This window comes from Pseudophryne corroboree, chromosome 3 (assembly GCF_028390025.1).
Source record: "Pseudophryne corroboree isolate aPseCor3 chromosome 3, aPseCor3.hap2, whole genome shotgun sequence".
Classification (NCBI taxonomy): Eukaryota; Metazoa; Chordata; class Amphibia; order Anura; family Myobatrachidae; genus Pseudophryne; species Pseudophryne corroboree.
This window is the reverse complement of record NC_086446.1, coordinates 749,941,503-749,954,024: the sequence shown is the minus strand read 5'-3', so window position 1 is coordinate 749,954,024 and position 12,522 is coordinate 749,941,503. Positions and strand designations below refer to the sequence as shown.

The window sequence follows — 12,522 nt, the reverse complement described above, 5'->3', positions numbered from 1 at the left end:
AAAAAGACCAGACACAAGAGCATCGAGCCTTAGAGGAAAAGCGCTTTTGCAGTTATCTCCAATGTGTAACCGACAGTATAGTAAATACGGTGTAATCACGTGAATACCATGTTCTGATTCGGGGAAGTGGCATCTATACTAATTACTTTTTCTTTGAACACGAAAAAGTGGTATTAAAACGGAATATTAACAATACAACTTGTTGAGCTTTGGGATATTACGTCGATGGTCAGCGTATCTACATTCATTATGTCAGCAGCATGGTGATAATGTTGACAAGCAATTTTAAACCTAACATGTCGTAAGTCAACATTTGGTTACTAACAAAGTACATGGAAAATATTGGGGCAATGAGTACGATATATGGTGCTCCAGCCAATCCGCTCCTGTCATGTGTTTGAAAAATGACAGTTAGAAGCGGATTGGCTGGAGCACCATTTATCATACGCAAAAAGTTTTTATACTCGTTGCCTATGATAAAACTCGTTGATAACTGGGCCCCATGTTCTGAAACACACACTACGTTTTTTGTTTTTTTCTCTATTACCTTCTTCACGGATTCTCATAAAATTAGTGATGATCATATAGACGGTATGACGATCTAGCATCATTAAAGACTGCAAGATAATAAAGTAAGTGTCAGCACTCAGCATTATATATATATATATATATATATATATATATATATATATGTATATATATATATTTTAAACATATAATAGTGGAGACGGACTGTTACCTGCACATGAACTTCTTGGAATATGGATTTCAGCACAGACACTGCCAGGCCGGGCGGGAGAACCTCAGACATGCTCTATAAGAGGAACACACACGTTATCAACACACATTCTCCTTATAAACACATCATCCTTTATGCTTTTTTATAAACTATCACAATCTAAGCTTTATAAGGACAGACCATGAAACATTACTAATGTAATATTAAAACTTGTTCTCCAGCAAGGTATGTTCGCGTACATGATTCCTATATAAACTGTATCCAATTCCTATATAAAATTCTATTTAAACTCTATGGGGGTTATGTAATAGATTCAGAGTACACGGAACCAGCATCATTTCTGCGAGATTGCTGCTAAATTGAAAGCGACATCCAGCTATAAGGCTGGTTCAGCCTTACAACTGACTGCCGCTTTAAATTTTAGTAAGTCTCGCTGAAATCTCATCGGTTCCGTGAGATCAGAACCTTTTAAAAAATCCCCTTTGCCTTTACCAAAGCTGATCACACATGGGTATTGCTGGTTGCTAAGCAACAGTATCTGTGTCCAAACTAAAGGTCCGTACGCATTAGATGATGCCGCTCTGTGAGCGACGTTGTCTAATGTTTCCCCTCCCGGGCCTGTACACACTGAGCGATATGACCGCTCGTATCGCTCAGTGACGTCACGCCTTCGCCATCCCTGCATGCAGGTCGTGGACGACAGTCCAGATCCTGCATGCATGCACTGGCGACAGAGACGATCCTTGCCGACCGGCGGGGCCGCGCATCTGTAGTCGCTGGCGGCATACACACTTGCCGATAAAATGAGTGACGTCGCCCAGGAAGGGGGGGGGGAATGAGAGACGTCGCTCATTTTATCGGCAAGTGTGTATGGGCCTTAAGACACCTAAATACGATCAACTGGAGGAATGTGACTGCCTGGCGCTCACGCCAAGTGAACAGGTGTCATGGCACCCAGGTAGTGCAGTCGCTGATGGCCTGGCACAACGACAGATCAAACAGAGTTTAAGACAGTCCTGATCTATTTTGGTCACATGCCATCTGGTATGGCTGGTTACTTTGTACCCACACATGCAATGATTTGGGGCAAGTTTCTCACAAGCCAAGTAGATTCATCATCCTTGCTACACAGGTACCAGAAATCTTGAGTACAAAGAACGTAGGTTCCCCAGAAATCTCATTCAAACCACCTCCAGTAAAAGACACGCACAAAAAAATTCTGATCACCTTAAAATAAAACACTGGCACTTTGCTAAACTGCAGAGACATTGGCACCTTCCACAACCCGCAAGGCTATTCCATTTAACCGGGAAGCAACAGACAATTGTTCTCTAAATTTGACTGGCATGAATCCCACCCACTGCGCCCGCCTGGAGGTGTGGTTTTGTGGACCATGTGACTTACCAGAGCCTTGAGCCCCTGAAGGACATACGGTGTAATGACATGGTGATCCTTCAGCAGGTTTTCATAGAACTCAACCAGGACCACCACTAAACGATGGAAAGCGTGGGTTAGAGAGAGTGGGCTTCATCACTGGCAAATGTAAGGACAGGGCCACTTACCCATACTGAGGTGCCCGACAAAACAAAATAGGATTTTGGTACTTACCGGTAAATCCTTTTCTCCTAGTCCGTAGAGGATGCTGGGGACTCCAAAAGGACCATGGGGTATGGACGGGATCCGCAGGAGCTTGGGCACACTGAAAAGACTTAAACTGGGTGTGAACTGGCTCCTCCCTCTATGCCCCTCCTCCAGACCTCAGTTATAGGAACTGTGCCCAGGAGAGACGGACATTTCGAGGAAAGGAGTTTTGTGTAAACTAAGGGCTACAAAAATACCAGCCCACACCACAAACATACCGTACAACCGGAGTAACAGTAAACCAGATAACAGTATGAATTAACAGCAACAAGCTGAAAACCAGAAATACACAACCCGTGTATAAACCAAGTTAATCAACAAGACTACACTGCAAGTAACAGTCCGCACTGGGATGGGCGCCCAGCATCCTCTACGGACTAGGAGATAAGGATTTACCGGTAAGTACCAAAATCCTATTTTCTCTTACATCCTACAGGATGCTGGGGACTCCAAAAGGACCATGGGGTTTATACCAAAGCTCCAGACCGGGCGGGAGAGTGCGGACGACTCTGCAGCACCGACTGAGCGAACGCAAGGTCCTCATCAGCCAGGGTATCAAACTTATAGAACTTAGCAAAAGTGTTTGAACCCGACCAGGTGGCCGCTCGGCAAAGCAGAGACGCCTCGGGCAGCCGCCCAAGACGAGCCCACTTTTCTGGTAGAATGGGCTTTTACCGACTTCGGCACCGGTAGCCCAGCCGAAGAATGAGCCTGCTGAATCGTACTACAAATCCAGCGTGCAATAGTCTGTTTTGAAGCAGGATGACCAATCTTGTTAGAAGCATACAGGACAAACAGCGCCTCAGCCGTTCGGGCGACGTAGATCTTCAAAGCTCTCACCACATCCAGAGACTTTGGAACTGCCACAGCATCCGTAGCCACCGGCACCACAATAGGTTGGTTAATGTGAAACGAAGACACCACCTTCGGTAAAAATTGCTGACGAGTCCTCAATTCTGCCCTATCCGAATGAAAAATCAAGTACGGGCTCTTATGAGATAAGGCCGCCAACTCTGACACTCGCCTGGCAGATGCCAGCGCCAACAGCATGACTACCTTCCAAGTGAGAAATTTCAACTCAACCTTACGCAAAGGTTCAAACCAGGAAGTCATGAGAAACTGTAAGACCACATCAAGATCCCATGGAGCCACAAACGGAGGATTGATATGCAATACTCCTTTCACAAACGTCAACCTCTGGGAGGACAGCTAATTCCTTTTGAAAGAAAATAGACAACGCCGAAATCTGCACTTTGATGGAGCCCAATTTCAGGCCTGCATCTACACCTGCCTGCAAAAAGTGGAGAAAACGACCCAAATGAAAATCTTCCGCAGGAGCCATTTTAGTCTCACACCAGGAAACATACTTCCTCCAAATACGGTGATAATGTTTCGCCGTAACCTCCTTCCTAGCCTTAATAAGAGTAGGAATGACCTCCCCAGGAATACCCTTACGAGCTAAGATCTGGCGCTCAACTTCCATGCCATCAAACGCAGCCGCGGTAAGTCTGGAAACACGCATGGACCCTGCAACAACAGGTCCTCTCTTAGAGGAAGCGGCCAAGGATCTTCCACAAGTAATTCCTTAAGATCCGGGTACCAGGCCCTTCTTGGCCAATCTGGAACGACGAGAATCGCCTGAACCCTTGCTCGACTAATGATCCCCAGTACCTTTGGAATGAGAGGAAGTGGAGGGAACACATACACCGACTTGAACACCCACGGAGACACCAGGGCGTCCACCGCACTGGCTTGGGGGTCCCTTGACCAGGAACAATACCTCGGGAGCTTCTTGTTGAGACGAGACGCCATCATGTCGATCAACGGAATTCCCCAACGCTTCGTCGCGTCCGCAAATACCTCTTGGTGAAGAGCCCACTCTCCCGGATGGAGATCGTGTCTGCTGAGGAAATCCGCTACCCAGCTGTCCACTCCCGGTAGGAAGACTGCTGACAGGGCGCTCACGTGTTGTTCCGCCCAGCGAAGGATTCTTGTGGCCTCCGCCACTGCCGCCCTGCTCCTTGTACCGCCTTGACGGTTTATATGTGCCACCGCTGTGATGTTGTCTGACTGTACCAGGACAGATCGACCCTGAAGAAGGCTTCTTGCTTGTAGCAGGCCGTTGCAAATGGCTCTAAACTCGAGAACATTTATGTGGAGACACGCTTCCTGGAGCGACCATCTCCCCTGGAAGTTTCTTCCTTGGGTGACTGCACCCCAGCCCCGGAGACTTGCATCTGTTGTCAGAAGTACCCAGTCCAGGATACCGAACCGGCGACCTTCTAGGAGGTGAGAACTTTGTAGCCACCACAGGAGAGAAATTCTGGCTCTGGGAGATAGACTTATCTTCCGGTGCATGTGCAGGTGAGACCCGGACCATTTGCTCAGCAAGTCCCACTGAAACACCCGGGCATGAAACCTGCCAAACTGAATGGCTTCGTACGCCGCAACCATCTTCCCCAGAACCCGAGTACAGTGATGGATGGACACACTCTTCGGCCTCAGAAGTTCCCTGACCATCGACTGTAGTTCTAGAGCTTTTTCTTCTGGAAGAAATACTCTCCGTAACTCCATGTCCAGAATCATGCCCAGAAAAGACAGCCGAGTGGTCGGAATCAACTGAGATTTCGGCAAATTTAGCACCCAACCGTGCGGTCACAGCACCGACAGCACCAAATTTACACTCTTCAGCAACCGTTCCTTGGACCTCGCCTTTATCAGGAGATCGTCCAAGTACGGGATAATTGTAACCCCTTGCTTGCGAATGAGAACCATCATTTCTGCCATGACCTTGGTGAAAATCCTCAGGGCCGTGGAAAGCCCAAACGGCAACGTCTGAAATTGGTAATGAGAATCCTGTATCGCAAACCTGAGGAAGGCCTGATGCGTAGGAAATATTGGGACGTGTAAGTAGGCATCCTTTATGTCGACTGACGCCATAAAATCCCACCCTTCTAGGCTGGAAATCACCGCTCGAAGAGATTCCATTTTGAACTTGAAAACTTTCAATTATGGATTGAGGGATTTTAGATTCAGAATCGGTCTGACCGAACCGTCCGGTTTCGGCACAACAAGTAGGCTCGAGTAGAACCCCTCCCCCCGTTGTGACGGGGGAACGGAAACAATGACCCTCTGTTGACACAATTTTTGTATCGCTGCCAGCACCAGCTCCCTGTCTGGAAGAGACACTGGTAAGGCTGAAATGAAAAACCGGTGAGGGGGCACCTCCCGAAACTCCAGTTTGTATCCCAGAGACACTATCTCTAGGACCCAAGGATCCAGGTCTGATTGAATCCAGACCTGACTGAAGACTCGCAGACGGCCCCCCACCGGTCCGGACTCCCCCAGGGACGCCCCAGCGTCATACGGTGGACTTGGTAGAGGCAGGGGAGGACTTTTGGTCCTGGGCGCCGGACACGGCAGGCGACTTCCTTCCCCTTCCTTTACCCTTAGAAGCGAGGAAGGACGAACCCTTTCCACGTCTGTATTTATTGGGACGAAAGGACTGCATCTGCTGATGTGGTGCCTTTTTGTGTTGTGTAGGAACATAGGGTAGAAAAGAGGACTTACCCGCCGTCGCGGTAGAGACTAGGTTCGCCAAGCCGCCCCCAAACAAGACATTACCTTTGAAGGGTAAAGCTTCCATAGCCCTCTTGGAGTCGGCATCCGCAATCCATTGATGGATCCACAATGCCCTCCTTGCCGATATTGACATGGCATTGGCTCTTGATCCCAAGAGACAGACGTCCCTCGCCGCATCCTTCAGGCAATCTGCAGCGTCCTTGATATAACCAAGAGTCAAAAGAACATTATCTTTATCAAGGGTATCCATATCATTAGCTAAATTCTCAGCTCATTTAGCAATAGTATAATATTATCAATTATTTTTAAATTTTACATTTTAATTACGGTTGTTATTATTTAAACAGACCACTTTTAGTGATACTCTAAGCCAGGGGTGTCAAACTCAAATTCATCGGGGGCCGCATCAGCAGTTTGGTCCCCATCAAAGGGCCGGTTGTATCTGTAGGTCAGTATATCCAAAATTTACCGCTCCACCTGCCTTATATGTGCCCAGCCATCTGCCCCCTTTTAAAGTGCCCAGCCATGTGCCCCCTTTTATAGTGCCCAGCCATGTGCCCCCTTTTATAGTGCACAGGTCCCCATTTTACACATTGCGGCAGGTACAGGTCCCCATTTTACACATTGTGGCAGGCACAGGTCCCCATTTTACACATAGCGGCAGGTACAGGTCCCCATTTTACACATTGTGGCAGGCACAGGTCCCCATTTTACACATTGGCACAGGTCCCCATTTTACACATTGTGGCAGGCACAGGTCCCCATTTTACACATTGTGGCAGGCACAGGTCCCCATTTTACACATTGGCACAGGTCCCCATTTTACACATTGGCACAGGTCCCCATTTTACACATTGTGGCAGGCACAGGTCCCCATTTTACACATTGTGGCAGGCACAGGTCCCCATTTTACACATTGGCACAGGTCCCCATTTTACACATTGTGGCAGGCACAGGTCCCCATTTTACACATTGGCACAGGTCCCCATTTTACACATTGTGGCAGGCACAGGTCCCCATTTTACACATTGTGGCAGGCACAGGTCCCCATTTTACACATTGGCACAGGTCCCCATTTTACACATTGTGGCAGGCACAGGTCCCCATTTTACACATTGTGGCAGGCACAGGTCCCCATTTTACACATTGGCACAGGTCCCCATTTTACACATTGGCACAGGTCCCCATTTTACACATTGTGGCAGGCACAGGTCCCCATTTTACACATTGGCACAGGTCCCCATTTTACACATTGTGGCAGGCACAGGTCCCCATTTTACACATTGGCACAGGTCCCCATTTTACACATTGGCACAGGTCCCCATTTTACACATTGGCACAGGTCCCCATTTTACACATTGTGGCAGGCACAGGTCCCCATTTTACACATTGTGGCAGGCACAGGTCCCCATTTTACACATTGGCACAGGTCCCCATTTTACACATTGTGGCAGGCACAGGTCCCCATTTTACACATTGGCACAGGTCCCCATTTTACACATTGTGGCAGGCACAGGTCCCCATTTTACACATTGGCACAGGTCCCCATTTTACACATTGTGGCAGGCACAGGTCCCCATTTTACACATTGTGGCAGGCACAGGTCCCCATTTTACACATTGGCACAGGTCCCCATTTTACACATTATGGCAGGCACAGGTCCCCATTTTACACATTGTGGCAGGCACAGGTCCCCATTTTACACATTGGCACAGGTCCCCATTTTACACATTATGGCAGGCACAGGTCCCCATTTTACACATTGTGGCAGGCACAGGTCCCCATTTTACACATAGCGGCAGGTGGTGGAAGGAGGGAGAGAGAGAGAAAGAGAGGAAGGGAGAGGGGCTGACTTACATTTGAAGCGGTTCTCGCCGCTCTTCAGCCGCCTCTCCCTCCTCGTCTGCGCGGCTCCCTTCTTCTCCCTCCTCCGACGGGGTTTCGTTGAATGACGCGTTTGCGCCGTGACGTCACGACGCAATCGCGTCATTCCGCGAAACCCCGCCCCCCCCGAGCTGGGCACTCGGGAGAAGGGGGTTTCATGGCGGCGGCACCGCGGGCCATCAGACGAGGTCTGGCGGGCCGGATTCGGCCCGCGGGCCTTGTCTTTGACACCCCTGCTCTAAGCTAAACATTGCTGCTATATGAAAGTGCAAATGAGAATGCACCTGCTGAGATACTATACACACCTGTTCTCACTAATTAGAAAAGACAAGGTATAAAAGAATGAGAAGCAATGTTCAGAGTAGAACACTCTGCCTCTTGAAGAAGCCGCCTGGGGTGCGGAGAAACGCGTTGAGGGTACAGAGAGAAGGAGTCATTAATACCCCATTGCCCACAAGAATCGGAGCGTGTCCTCCTAGCAGCTGATTATAACATTTGCCGGCAATTGTTCAATCTCCAGCGAGACTGCACTGTTCATTCCCCTGGATCACACCGGGATCCTGCCCTGGTGAGCACTATTCCACCGGTGCTGGGGGTAGAGAACGGTATACCTGTGCATCCACACTCTGTTGGAGTGGAGAGCGGTTCCCCACTTGCGCTGCAGACGGACTACGCCGCTGACGAGTCCCGCCGCTGACGGATGTCTCACCCGTGCACAGGGTGATAAAGAGCGGCTACAAACATATTACTGTGGTGCAGCGAGGAAATACCGTCCAAGACTGTGAGTAACAGTTATTCTACAACTCCCAATTTTTTGCACCGCTCATTCATTAAGTAGATCTGGAAACTCATGAACTTTTTCCAATTGGAATCGAACTTACATTACTTTGAGGACACCCATATGCACGACCGTGCTAAAAATTCTTGTGCTTTTACATTTGGGCGAGTAATTAACTACAGATAAAAGCTATTAGAGAATTATTTCTTATTCTAGGTTATTATGACTGCCTTCCGAGTACATACAAATAGTTCATACCATTGCTTATTCTAGAGGTCTCCGGAACCTCAGTTTTATATGATTACTGTATTGTGGTCTTGTCTATTTTAATGTGTTATATGTTATTAGTTCATGTAATAAATTAGTTTATTTTTATTGCTGTGTCCATCATTGGTATTGAGCGCTCACCTGGTAATTTTTCACAATTGCTCTGTTGTTTGAGGAGGCTGGCTACCTCCCCACCAGGTGGCAGCTAATTCCAGGGTGCACACACACACAGGTCTGCCCAGCGCCATCATTACCTCTATTCTTTTTCTCATTTAGCAATAGCACTACTCACCCATACCGACGCCACCGCAGGTCTGAGCAATGCACCCGAATTAGCAAAAATGGACTTCAGAGACGTCTCCAGCTTGCGATCCGCCGGATCCTTGAGAGCTGCCGTGTCAGGAGACGGAAGAGCCACCTTCTTAGACAAACGAGATAGAGCTTTGTCAACATTTGGAGACGACTCCCATTTTTCCCTGTCATCAGAGGGGAAGGGATACGCTATGTAAATCCTCTTGGGAATCTGCCATCTCTTATCCGGTGACTCCCAAGCCTTTTCACATGGAGTATTCATTTCATGAGAGGGGGGAAACTTCACCTCAGGTTTTTTCCCTTTGAACAAGCAAATCCTTTGCACCGCCGGTTCATCAGAAATGTGTAAAACATCTTTTATAGCCACAATCATGTATTGAATACTCTTCACTAAACGTGGATGCAAAGCAGCCTCAGTGAAATCGACCTTGGAATCAGAGTCCGTGTCGGTATCAGTATCTACCACTTGAGTAAATGGTCGCTTTTGCGATCCCGATGGGGTCTGCACTTGAGACAAAGCCTCCTCCATGGACTTTTTCCACACCTGCGTCTGTGACTCAGACTTATCCAACCTCTTAGATAAAGAAGCTACATTAGTATTGATTGTACTTAGCAATGTGAGTAAATCAGGTGTCGGCTGCGCCGACAGGCCCAAATCTAGACCCGCATCCGCTCCCCCAGCAACCTACTCCAGTGAATAACATTCAACCTCAGACATGCCGACACATATAATCGACACAGAGACACACACACAGAATGTCTCAGCTAGTGGACAGGCCCACAATGAAGCCCAGATAGAGGACACAGAGGGATTATGCCAGCTCACACCCCGGCGCCCCAATATCCGTTCCAGGGATATATTTGACCAGCGCTGCTTATACTATAATAAAAATGCACCACAACTGCGCCCTCCCCCCTTCGAGTAGCTCCCCGTTACTTGAGAGGAGCCGTGGAGGTCCCTGGCCAGCGTCTCCTTCAGCCGCGCGGCTAAGCTCCGCCCCTTTCCGGCGCGCTTCAGCCCGCCAGATTTGAAAATGCCGGCGGGGGTCTGCAAAACGGTGCAGAGGCACCGAAAAGGCTTCTGCCGGCTCCCGGACCCCAGTAACCTGCTGCCCAGGGCGCCCCAGCGCCCTGCACCCTGTGAGTGCTCGTCAGTGATAGTGTGTGGGAGCATGGAGCACAGCGTTACCGCTGCGCTGTACCTGGCTACTGAAGTCTTCTGCCATCCTGAAGTCTTCTGTTCTTCTCATACTCACCCGACTTCTTTCTTCTGGCTTCAGTGAGGGGGTGACGGCGTGGCTCCGGGAACAAGCAGCTAGGCGCACCAAGTGATCGAACCCTCTGGAGCTAATGGTGTCCAGTAGCCGAGAAGCAGAGCCCTCAATCGAAGAAGAAGTAGGTCTGCTTCTCTCCCCTCACTCCCTCGCTGCAGGGAGCCTGTAGCCAGCAGGTCTCCCTGAAAATAAAAAAAGTCTTTTCCAGAGAAACTCAGGAGAGCTCCCCTAGTGAGTGTCCAGTCAGTCCTGGGCGCAAAGTCTAACTGAGGTCTGGAGGAGGGGCATAGTGGGAGGAGCCAGTTCACACCCAGTTTAAGTCTTTTCAGTGTGCCCAAGCTCCTGCAGATCCCGTCTATACCCCATGGTCCTTTTGGAGTCCCCAGCATCCTCTAGGACGTAAGAGAAAAAAAGATTGACACGACAATGGTCGACACACGTATTTGGGGTTTTTCCAAATGTTTTCTCAAAAGTTGCTTCATATACTACCCATGTGGACTACGATTGGCGGTAGTGGGGCGAAGCACTTTGCCCGAAGCGTGAAGAGCAAAGCGAGACAATGGGGGTGAACGTTTTACCGATGATGGTCACATAACATGAAATACACAAGATGTGGCCAACTACAAAAAGAACATGTCAACCATTTTCATGTCGACTTATAGGCTACCTAGAAAGTGTTTATCTTCTATAGCACACCCCTTACAGTAAATCCTCCTCATTGCTTTTAGCACACTGCATGTGAATCATCCTTAAATATGGCAACGTGCGGAGAGGACATTAGCCACATGAATAAACATTCCTGTGCAGAGATGGTTAATGATACAAAACAGGCTTGCATTATTGTAAGGCTATAATGGCACATCAATAATCTGCTCTTCCTGTGACTCAGACATTCTGCATTTCAAATGATTAAGATGTCCCACATGATGAATCGGAATACAGAGCAGCAGCTTTTGATCTCATTCATTTCACATGCTCTTTTTTCTTCTTCTTCTTCTTCTTTTTGGGCCACACACTATGTCAGCTGCTCCCTCCGTGCTGTGTGTGCTATTTTGCTGATGTTAATGCCCGATAAGCGGTATTTGCACGAGCAAGCTCTGCAGAGCTTTGGAAAAACATCTGGATGTGCCCATTAATAGACAATTACAAAGGAACAGAACCACCCCCGCCCTCCCACCTAAATCAATCCAAACATTTGTTCTGACACAGCGGAATCCTCCCAGAACATTTAAGTGTGTCCTGATGGAAGCCCATCATGTAAGATGCTCAGGCATGGTCTCTAGGGATGGCTATACCTTCTTTTTCTCTCAGTCTGGAATAGCACGGAAGCAAAACCTGCGACAGGAGCTGCACCCCTCGCCCCCTCGTCCTAGGTTCAGGGTTTGCCAGGCACGACCTGCGGAAAAAACATCAGTAAATGTAGTCACATGCGGCTCTCTGTAGGCAGGGAGAATAGACATATTCATAAGGATGGACTTATACGGAGAGAGCCTTATGTCTAGTGATCTTGTGCACTTGTCAGAGACGAGAGACCCTGGTTTGGAAATTCAGGTGCCAAGGGCCGCAATGTGCGAGTTATATTCTGGCTACATCTCCGTAACACCCTAGGTCTTCAGGTAGGAACCTAGTAGTAAACTAGCCAATTGGATAGGGCCCACGGAAAACTTCTGTCATATTTAAATAAGAATTTACTCACCGGTAATTCTATTTCTCGTAGTCCGTAGTGGATGCTGGGACTCCGTAAGGACCATGGGGAATAGCGGCTCCGCAGGAGACTGGGCACAACTAAAAGAAAGCTTTTGGTCTAACTGGTGTGCACTGGCTCCTCCCCCTATGACCCTCCTCCAGACCTCAGTTAGGATACTGTGCCCGGAAGAGCTGACACAATAAGGAAGGATTTTGAATCCCGGGTAAGACTCATACCAGCCACACCAATCACACCGTATAACTTGTGATACTATACCCAGTTAACAGTATGACAACAACTGAGCCTCTCAACAGATGGCTCAACAATAACCCTTTAGTTAAACAATAACTATATACAA

The 12,522-nt window shown here is 48.4% G+C and overlaps 1 protein-coding gene across 3 annotated transcripts in view; it reads right to left on the bottom strand.

Moving 5' to 3' along the window:
- The window catches only part of MMS19 (MMS19 homolog, cytosolic iron-sulfur assembly component), a 138,837-nt gene that overhangs the window by 71,046 nt on the left and 55,269 nt on the right, over nucleotides 1-12,522 (bottom strand). For 2 of the 3 annotated variants that reach the window (XM_063962338.1, XM_063962340.1), the window contains exons 3-6: nucleotides 11,773-11,873; nucleotides 2,144-2,229; nucleotides 740-814; nucleotides 548-617 (exon numbers count right to left, since the gene is read on the bottom strand). In XM_063962338.1, the coding sequence (XP_063818408.1) occupies nucleotides 548-617; nucleotides 740-814; nucleotides 2,144-2,229; nucleotides 11,773-11,873 (332 nt within the window). The remainder of the gene's footprint in view (nucleotides 1-547; nucleotides 618-739; nucleotides 815-2,143; nucleotides 2,230-11,772; nucleotides 11,874-12,522) is intronic. The other variant, XM_063962341.1, reaches the window with a different exon arrangement.